At 44.4% G+C, this 26,716-nt stretch overlaps 1 protein-coding gene and 1 pseudogene across 1 annotated transcript; one reads left to right on the forward strand and one right to left on the reverse strand.

Annotated features, from left to right (window-relative positions):
- Nucleotides 1-92: 92 nt before the first annotated feature.
- On the reverse strand, nucleotides 93-24,259 carry CCDC68 (coiled-coil domain containing 68). The gene is made up of 11 exons (XM_033164584.1): nucleotides 24,149-24,259; nucleotides 20,089-20,231; nucleotides 19,197-19,283; nucleotides 15,946-16,083; nucleotides 11,528-11,653; nucleotides 11,005-11,133; nucleotides 7,790-7,872; nucleotides 7,128-7,233; nucleotides 4,874-4,957; nucleotides 3,174-3,250; nucleotides 93-158 (listed from the first exon to the last, which is right to left on the reverse strand). The coding sequence occupies exons 1-11, from the start codon at nucleotides 24,165-24,167 to the stop codon at nucleotides 110-112; spliced, it is 1,041 nt and encodes a 346-aa protein (XP_033020475.1). The 5' UTR covers nucleotides 24,168-24,259; the 3' UTR covers nucleotides 93-109.
- Nucleotides 24,260-25,741: 1,482 nt separating this feature from the next.
- Nucleotides 25,742-26,211, forward strand: LOC117055187 (annotated as a pseudogene).
- The last annotated feature ends 505 nt before the right edge of the window (nucleotides 26,212-26,716 follow it).

The following is a 26,716-nucleotide window of genomic DNA, read 5'->3' on the forward strand; positions in this document are numbered from 1 at the left end:
CAAAGAGAACCGCATGGAAGAGTAATCCATGAAATGATGTCAACAAAAATGGGATCCTTCCGGAGGATCTGCCAAAAAAAAAATATGCCCTGTGCTTCATAGAGATGCTTCACTTATGGAGTCTGGAAATCATGGTGTATGGTGTACATCCATCAAGCCTGGTGAAGAAGAAGATTACAGGTGAGCCATACATCCAGTTACGGGTAAAACATAACTTTGTGCAAATGAATCCTGTTCCAGTACTCTGCAGTGAGTCAATAACTTAAGAATAGCCTTAAGAACTGCCGTCATCATGCTGTATAGAATAGATCAATGGTCCATCTAATTCAGCCGACTGCTCACCAAGACGGTCCAGCTTCATCCCCCAGGGAGATTTGCTAGCACAACCCAATTGAACTATCTACCTGCTCCAGCATCTTGTAATAATTTGATAGCTCAGTTGGTTAGAGTGTGGTCTTAATTAACACCAAGGTTGCAGGTCTGATCCCCATAAGGGACAGCTGCAGATTCCTGCATAGCAGAGGGTTGGACTAGATGAGCCTCTGGGTACCTTCCAACTCTGATTCTGTGATCAGTTGTGAATACTCTCTTTGAAAATGGAAGCTGAATCTAGCTTTTGTGGAAAGTAGCTATTAGAACTATCTGGTGGAGAGAGAACTTCCCCAACTACATTTTTCAAGGCAAGCCAAGCATACCTGAATGTGACATTCTGAAGGTGAATTTCCAGGCCAGTATTATGGGGAACATGTGGCCTTCCAAATGATGTTGGACTCCAACTCCCAGCATCTCCAGACTGCCTGGCCAATGGCCAAGAATGATGGGAGCTGTAGCCCACCAACATCTGGATGGTCACAGCTTCCCCACTCCTGCATTGTAGCTTTGAGGAACCTTTAGATGTATGCAAGTGACTGGAGAGTAAAGGCACACTCAATAATGCCTTCCATCATTTCTAGCACAGCAGTTAAGAGACTGAAGAGCAAGCAAGGAAGATCTGATTCAAATCTCACATCTGCTATAAGCTGAGTGGGTGGTTTTATGGAACCCGCTATTATCTTAGCCTCGGGGCATCTTCTGCAATATGAAGGCATCAGAGGGTTGTTGTAACCATTACTGAGATAAAGACATACCTTGAATATTTGAGAACTGTCCATGCATGTGAAATGTTACTAGGCAGTAGGTCTGCCCTGGAACCATCTAAAACTGTTGCACATGTTGTGAAATATTCTGTTCTCTGCAGCTACATTCAGATGTAACACCAGTTTGTGGCTGGGCATTGAATCTGAACCAAGTTCAATCTAGCATCTCCAATTGAGCTGGGAGAGGCCCCAGGTCTGAAATTCTGGAGAGCTGCTAACAGTCAATGCAGACCAGGGATGGGGAACCTGTAGCCCCCTCAGATGTTGTTGGACTCTTATCTCCCATGATCCCAAGCTAGCACGGGCAATGACCAGGGATGATGGGAACTGTGGTCCAGCAACATCAAGAGGGTCACAGATTCTCCATTCTTGGTACTGAGCTAGTTTGACTCAGTAGAAGGCAAGTTCCTATATCTCTGCTGGTGCTTAGAATTTGAAGTAGAGTACAGGCAGCCAAAGATAGAAATCTCATGCCAGCATTCCCCATTATTCTCTTTAGCCTTGTTCTTAGAAGCCAATCTCTCTCCCTGCCGTCCAGAAAGCAGAGCAGATGGACTGCTTATTAATAACTGAGGAGAGCAAACCAAGTGGTTGGCCTGTAATAGACACCCACATGCTCTGCATCAGTCAGAACAGAAGGATGGGCAAGATGCAGTCCTTTTGATGGACCTCAGATGAACTAGCAACAGATCGCAAGGCAAGAGCTGGCGTCTTCTTCAGCAGAGAAAGCCACGCTTGAGAACCAATCAGCAACCGAAAAGCTGTGATGAATTTCCATGCAACATCCATCAGCATGGCAGGCCTCTACCACACATTCATTTCTATCTGCCCTTTTGAAATTGAGCCAAGAGTTCATGCGGCTTCAATGGCAGCCTGCAGGCAATTTCACATGCGCTTCATTCGGATGGCTTGACCAAAGAGCGCATCATGCCAAAATGGCACTGAGGAAGACACCCTTTCTCCATTAGCTGGCTGAGGGCAATAAGCAATGGGGTTTGCAGAGTTCCTGTGCGAAGTAACAGACTGTCTCAGTTTGGACTGTGACAGCAAACAAATGTTATCAGCTGCCTTTTAAAGATCTTGCCACTTTGGGAAGAAAAACGTCCCTCGGTATCTAGGCTATGAATTGCTTCCTCACTAAACAGGTTGCCAGCCGGAATACAGCGCAAAACATCAGATAGTTTCAATTTTGCATTGTACTAAAAGGATATAATCCATCCGGTGATGGCAGTGAATGTCTTGTGTGAGTGTCTGGAGGCGGTTGGAGGGTGGATGGCGGTTAACGGATTGAAGTCGAATCCAGACAAGACAGAAGTACCATTTCTAGGGGATAAAAGGTGGGCAGGTGTGGGGAATTCCCTGGTCCTGAATGGGGTAACTGTGTCCCTATAGGATCAGGTGTGCAGCCTTGGGCTAGCTGTGTTTTTCTGCCGCAGGTGAAGCCTCAAGAGCGGTGTCATGTCATTGAGGCTCCCAGCCTGTATGTGCTGTAAATGCGTCGGGGTGGGGGTGTGCCAAACTGGGTATTTGACCCAGGTGAAATAAAGCCTAGTTTCACCCCTGGTCTATGTTGAGAACAGAGAATACAGTATGTGGCCTTCCAGATGTCATTGGACTGGAACACCCATCATTCTTGACCATTATTTAGGGAAGCTTTTAATGTGTGATATTTTAATGTATTTTGATTTTTGTTGGAAGAGTGGCTGGGGAAATCCAGTCAGATGGGCGGGGTATAAATTATTATTATTATTATTATTATTATTGACCATATTGGCTAGCACTGATTTTCTGTGGCGAGGGGCCTCTGCAGTGCCAGAAACAAAACATGGTTTAGGGAATGCTCGATGTCACATGTTTTCTTTTACACTATTTTTTCCATCCTTTCTAAAAGCTCAGAAATTCACGACCAGGGGAGAGATGGGGGCAGGGGAACTGAGGTGATCCTAATACACTGCTGCTTAAATATCCAAACAAAAAGCAATTGCGTAACAAGAAAACTGCTGGATTGCTATTTTAAAAAAAAAAAAAAAGTCTTACTTTGCTGAAACAGCTTTAGAGGCCTTTGGTCTCGACTGGCTGGAATAGAATTCCACTTTGTACTTTAGTTCTTTGTTCTGGAAGTAGGAGGTGAGAACACATATCGTTTATTTCATCCGAGTGCAAAATATTAAGCTAAGTCAGGTAGAGCACATGCCGATCTCATTTATCTAAATGGTAGTGAAAACATTCAACTAGACAATAAGCTTCGTTAAATAACAATAAAATAAAATAAAATAAAATAATAATTTTATTTATTAAATTTCTATACTGCCCTTCCACCTGAAGATTACGGGGAAGTTTAGAATATAAAAATACAAAAATCCACACCATGGCAACAAATGAAAACAATACCCTCCACAGTTTAAAAGGTCATAAAAGGTAAAGGTAAAGGGACCCCTGACCATTAGGTCCAGTCGTGTCCCACTCTGGGGTTGCGGCGCTCATCTTGCGTTACTGGCCAAGGGAGCCGGTGTACAGCTTCCGGATCATGTGGCAAGCTTGACTAAGCCGCTTCTGGCGAACCAGAGCAGCACATGGAAACGCTGTTTACCTTCCCGCCGCAGCGGTACCTATTTATCTATTTGCACTGGCGTGCTTTCTAACTGCTAGGTGGGCAGGAGCAGGGACCGAGCAATGGGAGCTCACCCCGTTGCGGGGATTCGAACCGCCGACCTTCCGGTCGGCAAGCCCTAGGCTCTGTGGTTTAACCCACAGTGCCACCCACGTCCCAATTTAAAAGGTCATAGATTGTTTAATTAGCCAAAAGCCTGGGAGAAGGGGAATGCTTTTGCATAGTGCCTAAAGATGCGTAACTGTGATGGTCTTTGTTTTCATGTGTGAGTGGGGTGGGTGGGTGGGTGTTATGGATCATCAAAGCCAATCACAAATGAACAACCACACCTTAGGCCAACCCCAACCTCTCTCACCACCAAAGGAACACAAGCGAACAAAAGAGAACCTGCACAAGCATCGCTGACACCAAACCCTACATATATTAAGTAAAATAGAAACATCGTCACCCCAAAGTCCACCTCTTTCCCCCCTTTTCTTCCCAATTTCTCAACAAATGTACCGGTAACTGATTTCTAAAAATGATGCATGTAAAAAATACGAGAGAGAGACATTGCACATACTTTTGTAAATCAAGAAATCTTTAATTAAAAAATACTTCAAAAAAGAAAAAGGGGGGGGAGAGATGCGTAACAAAAGCATCAGGCGAGCATCTCAGGGAAGAGCATTCCACAAGCAGAGGGCCTTTTGCATAGTGTTAACAACGAAATGGGATGCTAACAGGAAGGAGGAAATGCTTATTGTAGTAACTGTTAAGTTTCAGTAACGCTCCAGCACCCCTGCAATATTTGAGATGCTACAAACCCAATTAGATGAGCAAAGAGCTGGACTGTCTGTTTGTCTATAGCAAAACTCTTAAAATTCCGCTGCTTCAGAATTTCACATACTATATAGAAACCATGAAAGATTAGCACATCTTTTGCACCAGTGTGCTAATTTACTAGTTGCACTGAACTTTCTCTACGAGGGAGCATCAAAAATACAATTGAGGTTCCACAGCCCAGAATGACTTGGCCTGCTTAATGAGGAGAACTGCTCTCAGTTGTGCAAAAAAAAGAAGCAACTGTAGAGTTGTACAATAGGCTCACAACATCACCATAAACACTCACACACCGTAATTTCTTTACCTTTGCTTGGAGTATCTCAATCTTTTCTTTCAGCCCTTCTATTCTTTCATCTTGTTGTTTCAGTTCATTGTTCAGTTCTTCAATCTAAAAATAAAATAAAATCGGAGAAATACAATTAGCAACAAAATGTATTGGATGCAATTTTGTTAAATCACATCCACAGAGCTATGAGAGTAGCCTGGTTTGCACGTCACTTTAAACCATATACAGTATACCCAGGGGCGTCGCAGGGGGGGCGGAGGGGGCGGGGGGGCCCCGGGCAGCACCCCCGCTGGGGGTGACACATGGGGGGCTGCCCCGCCCACTGGGCTTTTTTCCTACAATTTTTTTTTAAATTCTTTTTAGGCTATTTTCGGCACTGCCGGGGTGGAGCCGCAGGGGCCGCCAGCGAGTCGGGGTGTCACCCCCCTCGCTGGCCGCTCCTGCGGCTCTGCCCCGGCAGCACCCAAAATAGCCCCCGCCCTCCAGTGGCTTTTCGCGGGCTGCAGAGGCTCCAAAAGCCTGCGTCAGGCACCCCCCCCGGGGGCGGGGCGTCGCCGTGTGTGCGTGCGTCATGACGCACACGCCGCGATGCCCCGCCCCCGGGGATGCCGGGCGGGAGCTTGGGGAGCGTTTTTGGGCTGCAAAGAGTCCTGAAGCCGCTGCTGTAGCACCCCATTTGTGCTACAGCAGCGGCTTCAGGACTCTTTGCAGCCCAAAAACGCTCCAAAAGCCCCCGCCCGGCACCCCGCGGGGGCGGGGCGTCGCCGCGCGCGCCCCGCCCCGCCCGTCGCCGCGCGCGCGTCATGACACACACACGAGCGCGCGGCGACACCCCGCCCCCAGGGGTGCCTCTTGGCTTCCCGCCCCGGGCAGCCAAGGGGCTAGGAACGCCCCTGAGTATACCGGTATACTTAAAACCATAGTTAAACTTGGTTCAGGGAAAGGCTCTGTCAAACCATGGTTTAGCTCCCAGCAGCATACCAGCAGGAGCAGAGAAGGACCAAAGTGCCCAGGATTTTAGCAAGCGTGCATCAGTATGCTACACACCATCACCTTTAATCCATAGTTAATGTTAACTATGGTTTAAAGTGATGTACGAATGAAGCGCTGTTTTGTGGTTCCTCACTTCTATGAGTATATGACTGGGGTAGATTTCTACAGTGTCAGCTTTCTTAAGAGTAGAGAGTACATGACATGAGTACTTGTAGGGTCACGTTCTCTTTGCATGTGCAATATTTGAATGTAGATTTAAACACATTTCGCTGAGTTTCCACCAGCGTAATCCAATGACCCCTTACTTTTCCTCTGCTCCAAATACAGCTAAACTAAATGTGGACTCTGTACAGCAATTAGCACCACAAGCTAGCCATTCCTTGCTTTTAAATGTGTCGTTGTAACATTAAAATATATAGGCTGTCAGAAACTGTGTTTGTGGGAGGGAGGTTATTGGTCTGCTTTTGATTTTGTTCTTGTTTTTATTGTGTATTTTATGTTTCCATTTTGTATTGTTATATTATGAACCACCCTGTATTATTCAGATGGAGGGCAGTATACAAATTTAATAAATATATTAATTGAGAAGAAGACGACGACTATGACTTAGGGCATTTTGAGCAACAGGGATTGGGCCAGTGCTATCAATTGTCTCCACAGCAAATAGATCCTTGCTTGCCAGCCAGCTGGAAAACTCAGACTTCACTGGCTATAATCAAAGTGACAAAATGTTCCTCCCCAGACCTCATCTAAACAGATAGAGTACATTCAAGTAGCCACCAGCTATCAAAACCAATCAAACTCCATTTAAGGAAGCCTTTCTTAGTGCTGAGATTAATACAGTCTTCTTGGCCATGGTGACCTATTGGCCAAACTAAGTTAAATAAAAATCTGGAATGCAACTGTTTCTGCAAGTCTTCCCAAGTAAACAGGAAGTGATAATGTTCTTTGACAAATCAAAGATGTGGGATCCTCCACAACAAAATGTACATACCCTTCTAAAAGATACTCCATTCCTTCACCCCTCTGTTGTGGTTTTCTATTGTCTCCCAACAGTCAACCAGCATTTCATGGCTCACTGGGGGGATTTTCCCCTATGAGAAATGTTTTTTGACCACCCCTCAAAGTATTTTTTGTTCATCTGCAAACCTTGACGATTCTCCAAGTCCACTGATATTTCCCACTTTTGTGTGTCTGTGTTGTTGTGCTGGTTTAGCTGCCTAGAAATCCACACCTGGGGGGCCAATTTGCTACTAGGGTATGATTAGAAGGCTCTAACCTGTTGAATCACACCGTGTAAGCTTTGGTGCTGAGAATGGATCATGTGCTCCAAGTGGCTAATTTGCTCCTGAAGTGTCGAGATCTCTGTCTGAACTTTCACACAGCTGGTAGAGAGAAGAAGGGAAAGTAAGGGAGTTTGCATGTTGGAAAATCACTACAGGGTAGAAAACTGAAGGGTAACGAAGGTGTGGCAAACTACATAAAATCTTCATGAACATTATGGCTAGGAATCACAAGCGAGACGGGTGCTGTTATGTTCAGGTCTTGCTTGTGGGCTTCCCATAAGCAGGGCTTTTTTTTCAGCTAGAACTCGCTAGAAATCAGTTCTGGCATCTCTCAGGTGGGCACCATTGCCATTCTAAGAGATGGAGGTATTCATGGTGAGTTCCAGCACCTCTTTTACTAGAAAAATAGCACTACCCTTAAGCATCTTCTTGGCCGCTTTGAGCACAGGATCCTGGACTATGATGAGCTTTTGGCCTCATCCAGCAGGGCTCTCCTTGTGTTTTTACAGATGCTTGCCCTCTTTTTAGGCAAGGGCCCAACACACACAAAAAATATGTTTCACTATTATTGCAAAGTTTGTACTATCTTTGCTATTCAAAAGCTAAAGAAATGCTCACAGAAGTTTTTTTTTAAAGTCATGTGTTATGTGCAAACCTTGAGATATTTTCAGCATTTGACATCATCTCTTGTAGTTTCTTCTTTAAACAACGCTTCTTTTCTTTCAGTGTTTTCTTCTCCTAGGAAACAGCAAAGTCACAAGGCTCTCACACTCGAGGCAATATTGGGTTTTTTTATGAATAAAGAAGTTTCAGGGTTTCTAAGAATGGTAGGTCGTCAAAGCTTTACTCACTTTGCATTTCCTATTTCTGCTTTCATTTTCTGTAATGGTCTGAATTCAACTGCAGCATAATGCCCCCTCTCCCCAAATGATGAGAATCACTGCAGAAGATCTGCCCAGGGCTACACATATGAACTGAGTCAAGCAACCAAAGGCATAATGACTCTGTACATATGCCTCTAGCTAGATCTGAATGAACAACCTGCTTAGCACATAACACTAAACCAAGGTTTATCAAACGATGGCTTGGATATATGTTCGAACCCAGCCCAGCAGCTCGACTATGGTTAACAGTCACTTGTTAGCCAAGGTTTGCAGCTGGTTTATAAACCTTAGTTAATATTAACCCTGTCTTAGCATCACATGCAAGCTGAGACCTCTTCCTTAACCATGGCGAAGGAGCCATCATCCCCTAAAACATTCAGCAGCAAAATGGAGTGTCTTGCATGGAGAGTTCTATTGTAAGAAGGTGGGGTGTAAATGAAATAAATACCCAATAAATATGAAGAAAGAAATTTATGCTGGGCTGTTACCTCGCTCAGCAAATCTCTCCTAGCAGTTGCAAAGCAGAGAAGATTAGCTGAATGAGATTATTACCAGCAGAAAGACTACCTGACAACTTCACAATAGGCTCACCAGTTTTCCTCTACTATTTTCCATTGGGAAGAAGCCTCCAGAACTGTAGCAAAGCACTACACATTTAATTATTTCACATTTAAAAGTCTTCTCAATCTGACTCCTTGGCTGAGACTCTATTAATGGAATGTGATCCCATTGACTTCCAAGTTAATAACAGAACAGATGGCGATGCTTGGATTTTAAGTAATATGTTCGTTGCAATCACTTCTCATTGCTAATCACTATTTACTATGAAGGAGGTGGTGATTGTTCGCTGGCAGCGCTGGAAGGATTCTGAAAAAAGGGTTTGCCAGTGTGCTTGAATGATGACAAAGAATGAGAATGGTAGGCGTTTGTAAGCTCCAAAGCTCTCTCATAAACGGGCATCTTTCTACTAATTACCAATGGAGCAGCAAGATTTTTTTTAAAAAGCAAATTAAATTCTCCTATTTTCACCCTTGTTAGAAAACAGATTCTCAGTCCTCACACAGCATTCCCCATTGTAGAGCACCTGCAAACACAAGCTGGGGGCAGTGCAAGAATCCTCCCACAACCGGGAAACTTGCAAATATTTGTAGTTTTCCATTTCCGTTGCGAAAACTGCATATTCACTGGTGCAGAGAAATATATTTAACAGGCAGAGAACAATGATCAGATTCTTAGAAAACACACACACACAACACCCCTTTTCCCAGCAATGGTTTTTCCAACCTGCTGTGTTCAATTAAAAGTATTAATAATACAAATGCAATGCTCAAGCAACAGTCTATGGCTTTACTGGTTAAAAGGCAAACAGCAGCACATGAACCTTTAGTTAAAAGGAAAACGTACATCCAGAACAGAGGTGGGGAACCTGATGCTTAACTCTGATTCATATCATTCCTGAAATACTTTTTAAACATTTTAAACTCTAACACCTGTTGTTGTTGTTGTTGTTGTTGTTGTTGTTGTTGTTATCATAGAATCATAGAGTTGGAAGATACCACAAGGGCCATCCAGTCCAACCCCCTGCCAAGCAGGAAACACCATCAAAGCATTCCTGACAGATGGCTGTCAAGCCTCCGCTTAAGGACCTCCAAAGAAGGAGACTCCACCACACTCTTTGGCAGCAAATTCCACTGCCGAACAGCTCTTACTGTCAGGAAGTTCTTCCTAATGTTTAGGTGGAATCTTCTTTCTTGTAGTTTGAATCCATTGCCCCATGTCCACTTCTCTGGAGCAGCAGAGAACAACCTTTCTCCCTCCTCTACATGACATCCTTTTATATATTTGAACATGGCTATCATATCACCCCTTAACCTTCTCTTCTCCAGGCTAAACATACCCAGCTCCCTAAGCCGTTCCTCATAAGGCATCGTTTCCAGGCCTTTGACCATTTTGGTTGCCCTCTTCTGGACACATTCCAGCTTGTCAGTATCCTTCTTGAACTGTGGTGCCCAGAACTGGACACAGTATTCCAGGTGAGGTCTGACCAGAGCGGAATACAGTGGTACTATTACTTCCCTTGATCTAGATGCTATACTCCTATTGATGCAGCCCAGAATTGCATTGGCTTTTTTAGCTGCTGCATCACACTGTTGACTCATGTCAAGTTTATGGTCTACCAAGACTCCTAGATCCTTTTCACATGTACTGCTCTTAAGCCAGGTGTCACCCATCCTGTATTTGTGCCTTTCAATTTTTTTGCCCAAGTGTAGTACTTTACATTTCTCCCTGTTAAAATTCATTTTGTTTGCTTTGGCCCAGTTCTCTAATCTGTTAAGGTCATTCTGAAGTGTGATCCTGTCCTCTGAGGTATTAGCCACCCCTCCCAATTTGGTGTCATCTGCAAACTTGATCAGGATGCCCTCAAGCCCATTCATTATTTACATCTACATACCACCTTTATCTTCCAATGATCTCAAGGTGGTGCAAATTGTTCTCCTCCACTTTTGTCCTTACAACAACTCTGTGAGGTAGGTTAGGCTAAGAGATGGTGACTGGCCCATGGTCACCCATTGAGTTTTGGGGTTTAAATTGTTTTAGAATGCTTAAAAAAGAAGTAGGTTTGTTTGCCTCCCGAGGACCTCCTTGCAGAGGAAGGTTGGGATATGAATTCAATCAATGAAATTATTTATCCCATTTCTATGTTGTCCTCTGTTCTTGTCACAGGAGCAGCTAGTCATGCTGGGAGGGGGAAGGTCCACTCATAGCTACTTTTTTGTCTTGCATTATTTCATCAAGCACTACTCACATGCTTTCAGCCCCAAAATGGGGGGGGGGGAGGGGTGTTGTATGTTTGGAAGCTAGGACTCCTAATAAACTTCTAATACCAGATACATGTTTTGAAGGGATTGTTGTGGTGGTGAGGGGTTTGTCTGTGCTCTTGCACAACGAGCACCCTGCCCACATAGCTGATGAAACAGAATCTCACCTCTTCCATCCTTTGCACCCGTTTCTCCAGTTCTTCAATCTGGGTGTACTTCTCATGCAGTTGCACGTTCAGCTGACTGAGATGGTCTGTGCTTTGTTGCAACTTTTGTTCTTGCTCAAGCTTGCGGGCCTGCAGTAGAAAGAGGAGGAAGCGATGCTCAGAGATACACAGGCAACCGACTTCAGTTCATTTCACACATTACAATCAACCACAGCTAATGGTTTACTTTGAAACCACGGTAGGTAAGCCAAGAGCAAACTTTGGTTACAAATTGTAGTTGGTTGGGCATTAAACAAAGATGACCCCTGGTTCTGAACTACACTTAGGCCTCGTCTACACTTCCGCTTGTCTGGCATTTTCTAGGCATGGATCTGAGCAGTTTTGCCTTTGACCTGCTGCTTTCTCCAGAAAACCTGCTCTTTAGTGCTAAATCTGAACAACTCATGGGTGTCGTGTGGCCAACCCCTTTCTCACTACCTATTCAAAGCAACCAGCAGTCACTGCTGACCACGCAAGATCATACCTTCATTACGTGAATAGCCCCTTCGTGCCTTTTCTTGAGCTCTTCCGAGCGCTTCTTGTAATCCTCCTGGAGTTTATGCGACACGTTCTTCATAGTCTCCATGCCCGCTGCTCTCAAAGCGTCAAGCTGGAGACGACCAATATGCACAAATTACTTATCTAGGATGTTGTTGACCATCCAGTTCCAACAAGTCAGGGTGGACGGCAACAGTGTAAAATAGATGCATGTGTAAAATGGGTATATTAAGATGAAACAACAGCAAGCAAAACCCCTGTAATATTCCAAACCATTGCTAGACAGCATACCAGGTTAAAACACTGCCTTTAAAAAGCAAAGGAAAAGGGGATTTGAAGTTTGCTTTTTGTGGCGAGCAGCTATGTGATCAAGTGCCCCATGGGGTCACCCAGCTGCTCCTGTCACATTGTTACCTGCCCCAAACCTCATGTCACAAGGTGGGTACCTGGACATGTCTCACAGGCCAAATTTGGAACATGGGCTAGAGCTTCTCCACCTCTGCTGTGTCTCATCTGTGAGGGACTGTGGGTTATCTCTGTTTCCCAAGGCACCAAAATCCTTTGCATGGGCATCAATAGAGGGGAAACTGTACAGTATTTCTGTTCGGGCATTTCCCTGAAAACATGCTGAGGCAGGAGTATTAGAGGCCACCCTCAAATTCTGGAAAATGTCTTTTGAGGATACTGGGGGAGGGAAGAGAAAGATCTGTTGCATGAGCTGCCTTAATCTCATGCAACCATTGGATGTCATATAGAGGAGGGAGAAAGGTTGTTTTCTGCTGCTCCAGAGAAGCGGACACGGAGCAATGGATTCAAACTACAAGAAAGAAGATTCCACCTAAACATTAGGAAGAACTTCCTGACAGTAAGAGCTGTTCGACAGTGAAATTTGCTGCCAAGGAGTGTGGTGGAGTCTCCTTCTTTGGAGGTCTTTAAGCGGAGGCTTGACAGCCATCTGTCATGAATGCTTTGATGGTGTTTCCTGCTTGGCAGGGGGTTGGACTAGATGGCCCTTGTGGTCTCTTCCAACTCTATGATTCTATGATTCTATGATCATACAACTTAGTATTGGTATCTTAAAGGTATTTTTAGCTGCAATAGTTGGCAACCACCACCAGGTGGCAGCCAAAGCGGATGAGAGACAATAGGAAGAGAGTCCACACTCCTATATTCATCTAGACCAGGCATGTTGGGACTACAGTTCCCATCATCCCTGACCACTGGCCCTGCTAGCTAGGGATGATGGGAGTTGTAGTCCCAAAACATCTGGAGGGCCGAGTTTGCCCATGCCTGGTCTAGACTAGGGTTGCCATATTTCAAAAAGTAAAAACCAGGACATCCCAATTTTTTATTTTTATTTTTAAAGGAAACCATCTTTTGGAAATCCCCCCTCGGATGTCAAATCTGCCTTTGAAATTCTGGAGATGTCAGGGAAAGTCTGGACACATGGCAGCTCTAATCTAGACAACTTAAACGTCTTGTTAACATTCTCCCTCCCTCCCTCCCTCTGTGTGTGTGTGCGCACACACATGCAGACTCATGCACACCCACAGTTGTGCACACATCCATCTCTGCATATATGTGCATGCAGGCTGCTCTTGAAAAGCAGTTGACTCAAAATGTGGCAAGGATACTTTAAATTGCAACCTAATGGATAAAATATCCAAGTATGGTATATATTATTAGTTGCCTCTGCAGGCAGCTATGGAGTATGGAGACTAACTGAGAGGGCAACGCCAGGCAGGAGAGGTTCATTGTTGTCACAGTGGGAAATTTAGACTGCCTTGATAAATTTTTTTTACCTTCCTCTTGATTGTACAGCTGCTTTGACTCCCCGCCCTCCCCTTTCACCTTAAATTCATCTGTCCTGCTCTGCAGAAAGCCCAGGCTGTCCAGTAAACACAGGAAAGACTTATTCAACTGCATCTGGCGGTTGCCAAGCAACTAGGAAGAGTGTGCCCACCTTCCTCCCAGACCTGCTTTTGAAAAACAGCTGGGACTTTAAGTTAAAACGGTGGCAACACACTAGCATTGGTTTGCTGGGGAGGTGCCAAGCAAGCAAGCTTTCAAAAGCTCAGTGCCTACCGTGTGTTTACTTCTAATATTTTGCAGACATGTCCATTATGTTCCACAGCAATCTTGAGTTTCAACCCTGAGCCTCACACAGTGGCTCCAGACACTGCCAAGCTAATGCAAAGTTCACCATCCCTTGCACATTCAAGGCCAGGGGCTAGTAGCTTATGCAAATTCTTGATGGGGTAGCTTCCACTGCCGTCCATGAAAACATGAGACAAGCCCCTTCTGGAAGAGGCCAAAGGCCCATCTCGTCCAGCATTTTGTTCTCACAGTGGCCAGCATTTTGTTCCTGGATCGTACTATTTCAAACTGCCGTGGGGGTGAGGAAAAATGGCACGATTGAATGCTCGCCCACAAGAAAGAAATGTAAATGTACCAGCATGTGCAAAACCAGCACACAAGGAAGGAGATTACGCATCTTGGTTTTGGTCTGCAAGTGCCACTCCCCCATATTGCACTCTTGGCAATGCTATCACTGAGTGAAGTCAGAGCATTTATGACCCTCCATAAATCCTTCTTGGCAATGCCCCCCTCGCCTTCTCACCTCATCCCCCAGATGTAGAAAGTGCCAACAATCTCTATCTATTGGCACTAGCTAAATTCTTTCATTTCTCTCCAGCTATTATTATTATTATTATTATTATTATTATTATTATTATTATTATTATTACTTTTGTACCCTACACATCTGACTGGGGTGAAATCTACACACATATTTTTTAAAAACTGTGAAAATGTTGTTTTAAAAAAAAAAAAAGTTTAAATATATATTGTCAGGAAACCCCCCTCACTGCTCTCGGTGGGGTTGCGGGAGGGCTTGAGGTATAGGGAACCTCCCGTGCATTTCACAAGCTCGTCCTCGTCCTCCCCCCCTCCTCCTCTGGACGTTTCCATTCCTCCAGTGGGGAGAGGGAGGCGGAAGCAGGAAGGCAGTGCAGGGGCTCTGACAAGATCACAGAGCCTCAGCATCGTGAGGTCAGCGTGGAACAGGGTCAGGTTCCCACGCTTGAAGGAGACAACAGGCGGGGGAGGCGGGGGTTCAGAATCCCACATTTTCTTTGCTGGAAAAAGAACCGGAAAGGTTCATTCCTGGACTCTGACAAGTGAGGAAATGGACGCTGAACTTTTTGCTCCACTGTAAATAATCTGTACAATAAAGAACTTAGCTTAGAAGTGCTGCGTTTGGCTGATTCTTCATGAGCAACCATTGAAAGCCTATATATATATATATATATATATATATATATATATATATATATATATATATTGCCATTAGCTCACCATCAACATCTGGTGTCACATTTGTATAATGCACTTAAAACACTATATTTGCAGCTGTATAGCTGAGTCCTCGGTTGCCCCAGCAACTCTGGCCAGCTTCCAACCAATATAAAAGCATAATAAAACATCAAACATTAAAAACTTCCTGATACAGGGCTGCCTTCGGATGTCCTCTAAAAGTCAGATAGTTGTTTATTTCCATGACATCTGATGGGAGGGCGTTCCACAGAGCAGGTGCCACCACCAAGAAGGCCCTCTGCCTGGTTCCCTGTAACCTCACTTCTCGCAGTGAGGGAACCGCCAGAAGGCCCTCAGAGCTGGACCTCAGTGTCTGGGCTGAATGTTGGGGGTGGAGACGCTCCTTCAGGTACACAGGGTTGAGGCCATTTAGGGCTTTAAAGGTCAGCACCAACACTTTGAATTGTGCTCAGAAATGTACTGGGAGCCAGAGTACATCCTTTAGGACTGGTGTTACATGGTCCCATCGGTGGCTCCCAGTCACTAGACTAGCTGCCACATTCTGGATTAGTTGTGGTTTCCAAGTCACCTTCAAAGGTAGCCCCACATAGAGCACATTGCAGTAGTTCAAGTGGGACCCAGTATGACTATATGTCTATATGAACTACACTCTGGAAAATGAGCTATTTTGACTGCTTTTTTATCCGCCCCTTCTCTCTCCATTTTATTGTATTTTAAATCGTCGTTACGCACCCTGAGATCATCTATGATGAAGTGTGGGATACAGATTCTAAACAAACAAGTGAAGCATTGGCCTCGAATGCTTCTTCCCAAGGTCTAGTTTTTCATATGCAAGATGTGTTTTACACGGCGAAGCATTCAAATGTGCAATCTCCCTGCCGCAGTCTGAAGTTCTGTGCTCCAGAAACAGGTTTGACACCTCAGCCGTTTGCATATTCTAATCCTCTCAATTTCAAAGCCAACAAGGAACCAAAAATATTTTGCAGAACTAAGCTGAAACATGAATGAGATTTCTTTGTAGGCAAGGACACAGAAATACTTATTTTACATGCAGAAACATGGACACACCTTGATCTTTAAAACTTCGTTTTCCTTATTCACACGTGACAGTTCCTGTTCTGCTTTGTTCATCTTTTCCACGGTCTCCTTGTAGCTGGAGGAGAGGGCGTTGTGATCAGGTTGCAATTCAGATCCTTCAGAATATGGCTAATATGAAATCATGTTAATGATGGTCAATTTCCCCCCATTTCATTATCATTCTGCGGACTCATTCTGCTTCAGATTAATTGGATTCAGAATTAACATATGCTGCCATTTTCACTTCACATCTGCCTTGCTTCGTTATGGATGCATATGCTCATATGTTTATTAAAGCACAACCACAACAACAACAACAACAACAACAACAACAACAACAACAACAAGAAGAACCTTAATGTGATTGCACTAGCGCTTCGTGATTGTTTTCCAAACTGAGATTTAACCAAGGAACATATAAAGTCCGAGCGCTCCGCTAACTATATGTGTGTGTTTTGGAAAGTTGTTTGTTTGCCCACTATGCATTTGGGCACCTGGTAAGCTATCGTTACCAAATAATGGTTCCTGAACTCAAGGAGCAAGTTTTTGTCTATCTTTGGATACAATTGGGCACCATTTTGAATCAAGATGGCAGAATGCATCTTTCAAAACTGCACTGCTGCTTACCACTGATTTCAAAGCTGCACTGATTTTTCTGCTTTCTTAGAGTTCCTGAACTGTGTCAGGTACAAGGCTGCTGGTAACCTATAGAGGGGTGGGTGGGTGGAGGGAACTAAAAACTGTGGGGAAACTGCTCACATTCTGTGGTTTGAACAAAGTTGTGTTGATGCCCAATGCATCTGTGCCACTCTGGACACAAAGTGAGGTCGTTCAGAACCCCAAAATCCAAAGGGGGTTGTTAGGATGTTTTTAAGTCACCCTAATTAACACAGAGAGGGGCCACAATTCAGTAGGAGCACATGCTTTGCAGGCTGAAGGTTCTAGACTCAATTTTTGTTGGCATCCCTAGTTAAAGGATAGCAGTGTCTTCTGCTTGAGACCTAGGGGGAGCAGCTGCAAGGCAGAGCAAGCAATACTGGGCCAGATGGGAAAGCCAGCTGACCTTGTATACATCAGCTTGCTCTGATATTAACACGGATTATGAAGGTTCCAATGCATGCGCGTCTCTGCCCCTGCATGTCTAACAAGGTAGAATCCGTTACTCACATCCTTTTATTTTGCGAATTCTATAGTGAAGAACGTGCTCGATATATTTTACCCCTTTTAACAAAGTTTACACCCTTACAACACTATTTGGCATCCTCCCCCGAAATTTTACGAAAATATCTTCTGGAGGATTCTTCAAGTCTAGTATCATATGATGTGGCTAAATTCTGCACTTTAGCTATTGAGAAGCGTAAATCTCTTTTATTGAATACCACATTGTAAAGTTCCTTTGTGTAATTGTTTTATCTCTGGTGATGTTGTTGCTGATTTTTCTCTGTCTGGATTTATGATTTTCTGTACTGCTGGCTTTTGCCGTAATAAAACTGACTGACTGACACGGAGGCAATTGGACAAGTAGCTTTTGGCAGACAGGCATCATTGGCGTTCCCAAGATTACTTTTGCAAGCCAAAGGTTCTTGCCCTGTCCTCATCTCCACATTGAAGTGAGACCCAAGAGTGTTTATATTACACACACACACACACCAATAAAAAAAAATCATGTTCTATTTGCTCAGCTCCCGGGGGTTTCATATTTGAAAGCATTAGCACAACAGACCTGATAAATAACAGCTTTTGATTCCCCCAGGAAGATATTCTCTGCCTGCAAGATTAATTAGCGCTTGGAACTCTGCATCAGGCAGCAAAGCCATTCTGCCTAGGTTTGCAGATCAGTGGCAGCAGACAGCGAAAAGCCACACGTAATTCCCTAACATTCTTGGTGAACATTCATCTTGCCTTGTGTTCAGAGAGGCCCACAACCTCCTGGTTAACAAGCAGCCTGATCCTCTAGCATCAGCTTCTCAGGACAATTGGCGAGTCCTGCCATTTCGCCAGCACAACAGTAGAAATTGAATTATTTGGCCATTGCTTTCAAAAACCTGCAGGGAAGATTCCTGGAAACACAGGAAGTTGGCTTATACTGAGTCTGACCATCGGTCCATCCAGCTCAGCCTTGTCTACACTGGCTGGCTGTGACTCTCCAGGGTTTCAGGGAGGGAGCCTCTCCTAGAAGTAAAGGAAGATGCTGGGGATTGGGAGCTTCTGCGTGCAAGTAAAATGCTCTCCCAATGAGCTATGGCCCTTCCCACACTGGCGGACTTGGGTCTTTAAAATTTCAGAGGCCAAAAATTGGCACCCCCACCTGTCAACTTCCATTCTGCTCAATTCACTATGTTGCAAATCCCCACAGCGCCCAGGGTGGCAGAACCAGTCGTGTTGCACAAAATCCGCACTTGCTTCCCACAAGTTCTTGTGGGAGTCAAGAGTGGGCATCAGTCAGCAAGCACCTTCTTACTCTATAACAGGGGTGAGGATCTGATTCAGCCAAGGGCCGCACTCCTCTCTGGGCCAGCCCTCCCAGGGCCACATGCCAGTGGCAGGCAGCTCTAGAGGCACAAGTTAGTGGAGCAACAGGTGTGTCTCCCATGTAAAAGGCATAAGTATAAAGGAGCTGCTTGTCAGTGGAAAAGACTCCCTTGAAAGGTGGTGGACTCTTGTTCCTTGGAGGTTTGTAAGCAGATGTTGGATAGTCATCTATCATGTATGATCTAGTAAGAGCTGTTTGACAGTGGAATTTGCTGCCCAGGAGTGTGGTGGAGTCTCCTTCTTTGGAGGTCTTTAAGCGGAGGCTTGACAGCCATCTGTCAGGAATGCTTTGATGGTGTTTCCTGCTTGGCAGGGGGTTGGACTGGATGGCCCTTGTGGTCTCTTCCAACTCTATGATTCTATGAACCCCTGCATTAGAGGGGGTTGAACGGGATGACCCTTGGAGTCCCTTCCAATTCCTACAATTCTACGATTCTCTGTGTCTGTCCTTCGAGAGGTATTATCTGAATTCAAGAGAACATTGCAGCCCAGCAGAAGCATTTGAGGGTGGCCAGTGATCAATGTGGCCTGCGGTGGGAGGATAAACAAAAGGGCCAGACAAAAAAGCCTGTAGGAACACATTTGGACCCCAGGCCTGCGATTCCCCAGCACTGCTCTACAGAGAGGGTGACTGTCATGCACACTGCAAGGTAACCAAACACAACGTAGCCCTTGTATTATACATTTTAAGCACAAAAAGTCTTCCAAACCTTTGAATCCAGCATGATGTTTCCAGCCCCATGACTCGAGTCATTTCTACACAGCAGAGGCTGAACTTTTGCTAGTGTTGATCTAATCTGCAGGAGGAAAGCAAAAGGAGTCAGTGTGGTGTAGTGGTTAACAGCGGTAGACTCGTAATCTGGTGAACCAGGTTCGTGTCTCTGCTCCTCCACATGCAGCTGCTGGGTCACACTTCTCTGAAGTCTCTCAGCCACACTCACCTCACAGAGTGTTTGTTGTGGGGGAGGAAGGGAAAGGAGAATGTTAGCCGCTTTGAGACTCCTTCGGGTTGTGATAAAGCGGGATATCAAATCCAAACTGTTCTTCTTCATCATCCTTGATGTTCTGTTCTTATAAATCTAAAGCAGCAATCCTTTCTACGTGCTTACCTGGTAGTAAAGCCCTATTTGGCACAATGGGGCTTACCTCTACGTAGACATGCATAGGATTGCACTGTGGACCAAATACTGTACAAACGCAGTTCAAAAGTTTCACCAAACCTTATATACCGTATCAAAAAGCGGCCTTAATATCATTAAAAAAAAAAAAAAAAAAGCTTCAGTTTTCTTTTTTGGATAGGGTTGCCATATTCCAAGAGGTAAAAATCTGGACACAAAAAGTTGTTGAGCTTTTTTCAGGACAATCGCCCGATAGCCCCCCCAGCTGCCACCAAGCCTGAGTTACCCACACCACCAGAGTCAGAGCGAAAACCCAAAATTCAAGACATTTGCTTTAAAATGTCGATTCATTTATAGCTATATCCAAATGGCAGAGCTCAACAATATCTGGAGAGAGCGCCACATTGGCTACTCCAGGGCTAGATGGAAGAGTGCTGTGGCACCGCATAAGGTAAAGTTAATACACTCATGTGAAACATCATACCTGTTTGATATATTCAGTTTCTTCAGTCACCTCAGATGCAGTGGATCCATACAGGAGATAATTCCCCTCTGTCCCCCTGTCCTCTCTCAAAACATGCTGTGTCACTACTAGAGTGGTAGTCATTATCCGGGCTTTCGGGTGATCTGTATCCAAAGACCGCAAGTGTTGATTAAAAAGACTTACTAAACATGGCAATGGTTCAAACCAGTGAACTTAATCGGGACATGATTAAAAATGGGCATTGCAACAGGTAACCCTGGAAATCTGGGTGCTTCAAAGTGAATCATGACGAAGGTGGGTCACTGGGAGCTTATCGTGCACCAATATAAGACATTATCCATGTTGACTCCCAAACCTCATGGGGGCTTTGATTAAAAAAAGTTTAATGGTTTAGGCTCAGCATAGTCCAATGATATCCCTGGGATCTTCCAAAGTAACTTGGGCTGGCTAACTGTATTCCAATTTAGAAATGCAAAGATTCAGACTGGAGAGTTTTCACCAGGCTTCCCCAGCCTGGTATCCTCCAGATCAGTGTTTCTCAAACTTTTTCCAACCATGGCCCCCTTCTGACCTTGTTTCCTTCCTGTGGCCCCCCTATCCTACCAGTAGAAAGGTAGCTATTTTGTTTGTAAATAGAACATGTGATCATGTTTTATTTATAATTTTTATAACTATATACATTATATAATTTCTCCTGTAGCCACCCTTGGAATATCCGGGGGGGGGGGGGCCTGGTTAAGAAACACTGCTCTAGATCAGGGTCTCCAGCTGTTTATGGACTACAGTTTCCATCATCCCTGACCACTGGTCCTGCTAGCTCAGGATGATGAGTAGTCTAAAAACAGCTGAAGACCCAAGTTTGGGAAACCCTGCTCTAGATTATAGATCCTCTAGATTAGATTTTTTTTAATTGTGTGAACTGCCCTGAGATCTACAGCTAAAGGGCTGTACACAAATTTAACAAACAACATCAGATTATCTGAACCTCCCTGGCCAGGCTGGCTGATGTTTATTGATCTTACAGTGGGAAGTTCATTGAGATCTTGCAGGTTTTCTGTTTGTGCTATAGAACTGCTCAGTTATGTTACCTAGCTAACCTAGACTACGTGCAAATCAGTCATGAACTCACTCCCTTTTATAACACTAGACTTGAGTCACAGAAACCAGTGGATACAAGTGCTATTGCTTTATGCTGCCATGTGGCCAGTGCCGGATTTATGTATAAGCTAAACAAGCTATAGCTTAGGGCACCACTCTCTTGGGGGGGGCCCAAAAAAATTAAAGGAAAAAATAAGTGGATGTACTTTGATAAAATACAGTTTTTTGTTATGTGCAAATGGCTTTAGATACCTATTAGGTCCATAAATTACCAAACAGCATATATTCAACACAAAAAACCCAGCAACAATCTGTTGTTGACAAAGGACAGCTGGACATATAAAGGGCCCCATTACCTTCAGTAGTTTAGGGCCTCATCAAACCTAAATCCAGCCCTGCATGTGGCCTGCTGATCCCCCCCCCCCTTCCCAGTTTTGGAGGTCTTTGAAACTATGCAGAGAAAACCAACACCATGCAAAGTTGTCTTCCAGAAGCAAAAGTGAAACCTGCGCAGTGTGCAAGGATCAAGATCAACAAACTTTTTCGAATTGCCATCAGCTCTCTGAAAAGGCTATCATCTCTTTTCAGGCTTTTGTGTTCATTCCATTTTTTTATGTACATCCAGAAAACACATTAGAAAGCAACATGAATATGAAACAAGAAGCGAAGACATCCTTTACCCTTACAGTGTGGAAATGCACATTATTAAAGGGCAGCATTAAACATTTATATTTTGCAGGACAAGAATGCAATACAGTTTTACAACACCATCTAACAGCAGGAGCATCTCCCAAGTTCGCTTCCTTACAAACAAACAAACAAAAAGATTACAGATCCCTAACAATACACACTTGCCCAAAAAACAATTCCCTGGCAACTGGTATTATATTTTGTGTAACATCTCAGCCAGCTGATGCTTAACTGGTGATGCCAGATAATGTCATGATGGGACATCAGAGGTGATGATATTATATACACCCACAAGCAAAGGTGACATGGGGGTCACCTTGAATGTCAGCGAAGGCAAACGAACGGGAGGACAGTGAGGGCAGAGAAGGTTGCTACAGAGAAGTCTGAACTCACACAAATGTTCAAGTAAGCCTAGTATTTTCTGAGGATTTGTTTGATTGCATTGATTATCCCTATTTTAAAATGAATTTGAAATTAACGAACATCTGATGCAGCCCCAGTTTCTGCAGATGGCAGAATCTGCATCCAATGTGACCCGTGGTAGCAGCTTTGAAATCAAGTCTGCTCACAGAAGAGCATTAATATTAAGTTCAGATTTCTATGCACAGTGGAGGGGGGAGGCCCAATATTATCTTGGCTGCAAACGGAGAGAAAGAGGCAGAATTCTTTTCCACATGAAGAAAACTGGCTTGAGCCTAATGGGAGCTGTACCACCCCTTGATATCAGTGATGTTTGTGTGGTACAATGGTGACATCCAGTGTTTGATGAACAAATCTCATGCCTACATGTCTATCTCTCAAATCCATCAGCATTGTAACCTTGACATGCTTGCCTGCTTTAAAATTTAAAAAGGAATGTAACAGAGGAGGAGGAAGGGAGAGAGGGTCACATCACAGGGCTATGTGTATATTTACTAGATCATTGTGCAAATACAAAATCTAAGGTCTGGCACGGATTTTGCCACCCTGAGACTTCTTAAAGCAAGTTGCGAGCTGTGGTGGAAGATGAGGAAAGCTGGAAAATATGAGGGCTAAGGGCTCTGCAACAGAAAGAGTGTGCAAAACACAACATGTGTTTGCAGAAGATGGTTTCGCGCAAACCTCAGTTCCACACCGAATCCTTTGCTGGGCACTCAGTGCTAAGGCAGTTGTGGCATGCAGCAAGTTGGGGCGAGGTAGAGCAAGGGGTAGTAATTAGGTGAACAGATGTGGGTGGCAGGCAATATGAGAGCGCGAGAGAAGCAGATGTAGGACAGCCAAATTTCCAGCTTTAAAGGGACAGTCCTCTGTTTGAAGGGCTGTCCATCCCATGACCAGTTTGAGGATAAAGGTAAAGGTAAAGGGACCCCTGACCATTAGGTCCAGTCGTGAACGACATTGGGGTTGCGGTGCTTATCTCGCTTTACTGGCCGAGGGAGCCGGCATACAGCTTCCGGGTCATGTGGCCAGCATGACTAAGCTGCTTCTGGTGGACCAGAGCAGCGCACGGAAACACCGTTTACCTTACCGCTGGAGTGTTACCTATTTATCTACAGTGGTACCTCGGGTTACAGATGCTTCAGGTTACAGATGCTTCAGGTTACAGACTCTGCTAACCCAGAAATAGTGCCTCGGGTTAAGAACTTTGCTTCAGGATGAGAACAGAAATTGTGCAGAAATGGCGCAGCGGCAGCGGGAGGCCTCATTAGCTAAAGTGGTTCTCAGGTTAAGAACAGTTTCAGGTTAAGAACGGACCTCCAGAACAAATTAAGTTCTTAACCCGAAGTACCACTGTACTTGCACTTTGACATGCTTTCGAACTGCTAGGCTGGCAGGAGCAGGGAACGAGCAATGGGAGCTCACCCCATCGCGGGGATTCGAACTGCCGACCTTCTGATCGACAAGCCCTAGGCTCTGTGGTTTTTATCTTTATCTGTGGATGAAGAACCATAAAAAGGGAGAGCAGCTGAGGTAACTGTATATTGCCTTCATGACTCTGCCCAGCTATTGTGGCCTGGCAAACAAGAAGCTGGTGCATAATTCTCTGGGCTAAAATCTGAAGTCTCTGACGCCATGGGAGACCAACTTTGGTGATGTGGAAGGCCGTATGACAGAAAGGTACCAGTGGTGGGCCAGTTATATAGGACGAGGACCCACATTTTTTTGACCTCTAATGAGGTAGGTTTTTGACTTCAAATTAGGCCATTTTCTCCTACCCAAATTCCTCCCACTTTGCTTGAAGCCTAACAACAAGTTTTCAGTCCCCCCCCCCAAATTTAGCGTCATTACATACTTGTATTTGCACAGGTCATGTTGCAAAAGACGCTACGCTTTCCTGAAGTGCTGTTTGATTGTAGTTATCCTGGGAGCAAGATTTCCGATAAATGTTGAGAGAGGGAAGGAACTGAAAGGTAAAAAGAGAGAGAGAAATGTGAGAAAATGATGATAAGTTAGACAAAAGGGCCTCCTAGCTTGGCCCTCAATGCAGCACAATTGCCCACCTCTGCATAAGATCTCTCATCTCTTTGGGATCATGATAAAACTACCTTTAACTATTTGTCTAACACACAATGGTCTATAAAGCCAATGTACTCCCCAGATGTTGTTGGATTATCACTCCCATTTTTAACCTCCTAACATCTCTTTGAGATAGGTTTGCCTGAGAGATCTAGCAACTGACCCATGGTTGCCCTAGGAGCATCACAGCTGAGTGCAGATTTGCACCTGGATCTCTCACCAGTCCTTCTCCAGCACCCAAATCACTGCACCACACCAACCTGAGTGAGTTTGTGGCAGAAGATTTAAACCCTGGGCTTTCCCATTCATAGAGCCACTATGCTACACCAGCTTCCTATTAGAGGACACAGCTCTATAAATTGCACATTCCCTTCCCGGAACAAGGCTTTGCCAGTGAGAGTGGCGACATGGCAATATCCAAGAACCATTGCAGTGACTCAAGTCCAAGGCTAAAGGCTGGAACATGGTCCATTCATCCTATGGATGCACTGGCCTCACCAGTAACCATTTTCTTTTATAGGGCAGAAGAAGGTAGGGTGGGTGAAAAGATCCCAAAACCCGAGACAGCTGCTATTTAAAACACTGATCCAAGCCCAAATACTGTCACCTACAAGCTCCAGGTATGTTTTGCTGGTCTACGACTGTAATAAAGATATTATTATAAGCTCCAGGTATGTTTTCTCATCCCAGGATATTACTGTCGCCACGCGGGCACACCCTCCAGTTATCACACTTATCCATGATTTTGTGTCCTCTTTAATGACAAACAAGAAGGCAACAGTCATAGAAGGTGTCATCAGAGTGGATGAGCCCTGTCTTGTGTCTCTGGAACAATGAGTCACATGGCTGACACAAGATAGTATTTTGGGGGAATTCTGAATATTTGCTCAAGACCGACATCAACAAAACAGAGCAGAAAGTGTATCGATGTGATAAGAGCCACAGGAGAGCCTTGGGACTAGATGACCCTTGGGGTCCCTTCCAAATCTATGATTCTGTGACTTTGGTGGTTTTAGAAGGAGGATAGACAACTTTAAAGGACACAATTCCTAACTGAGCTTTTATTTGGCAAGACAGCATTTCCGAACTGGTATACCTCTGAATGGAGGAATGGCTGTTACCTTGGCTTTTCAGGAAGGTTTGACTGATCAAGGTAAATAACAGGTGTAATGAATCTTCACTATTTTTATACCATTCCTCGCCAACAAAACAAATGGCTTACCATTTGCAAGCCAAGAAGAAAAAATGGAAATATAACAATAGCAAGAGACGGGAAGGCATGCTGATAGGGTGGTCACAATGCATCTTCATCAACAACAAAAAGAGCACCCTTTCTCTCCGCGCTCCCTCCCTGCGCGGGTGCTGCCATTCTCCAGCAGACATTATGCCGGCCCTCAGACCGTTCATCAAGCCTAAGATCATCAAGAAGAGGACCAAGAAATTCATCCACCATCAATCTGATCGCTATGTCAAAATTAAGCATAACTGGAGGAAGCCTAGAGGTATTGACAACAGAGTCTGCAGAAGGTTCAAGGGCCAAATCTTGATGCCCAACATTGGGTATGGCAGCAGTAAGAAGACAAAGCACATGTTGCCTTCAGGTTTCAGAAAGTTCCTTGTCCACAACGTCAATGAGCTGGAGGTGCTGATGTTGAGCAACAAGTGTCCTATTATGCAGAGATTGCTCACAATGTTTCATCCAAGAATCGGAAGGTAATTGTGGAAAGAGCAGCTCAGCTTGCTATCAAAGTCACCAATCCAAATGCCAGACTGCGCAGTGAGGAAAATGAATAAATAGTTGCTCTTGTACAACTGTATTTAATAAGAAGTTTAAAAAAAAAGAGCACAAAAAGGATAGTTTTTTTAATTTTTTTTAAAAAATGCACTTGTTATTTCACATGCATATACAGAAATAATAACGTTAAATGCACATAATATGCAGCCATGCTGCTGCACTCTGTAGTACCTCCAGCATCTGAACCAGCCTTAAAAGCAGCACCATATAGACTGCACTGCAATAATCCCATTTTGAGGTTATGGATATACATAGTAAAGGAGCACCTAGTCACCTGCAGCCAATGTGCAAGTTTACCATCTCAGTGGGAACTAAGCTGCAGTTTATGCAGAGGAATGACATTCCAAGAGAACAAGCAGAATATGCCCACACTCTTGTCTAACCAAAAACAAACAAACAAACAAACACGCCACCAACTCTTCATCTGTGTATTACAGATTGCTGGGCAAATGTTAACAAGATTATCAAGATAGACAAATTCGTAAGTATAGAACTCATGGAGGACAGCCAATGAAGCTGCATGTTAGAAGATTCAGGAAAGAGACAAGG

This window comes from Lacerta agilis, chromosome 11 (assembly GCF_009819535.1).
Source record: "Lacerta agilis isolate rLacAgi1 chromosome 11, rLacAgi1.pri, whole genome shotgun sequence".
In the NCBI taxonomy this organism is placed as follows: Eukaryota; Metazoa; Chordata; class Lepidosauria; order Squamata; family Lacertidae; genus Lacerta; species Lacerta agilis.

Bases quoted from the DNA above. Each gene is read 5' to 3' on its own strand.
- CCDC68 (XM_033164584.1), bottom strand. The intron at 7,234-7,789 runs GTTTGCACATAA...TCTCTCTACCAG, and splicing joins AATGCTGAAAATATCTCAAG to CTGTGTGAAAGTTCAGACAG. The intron at 4,958-7,127 runs GTTAGAGCCTTC...TTTTATTTTTAG, and splicing joins TACACGGTGTGATTCAACAG to ATTGAAGAACTGAACAATGA.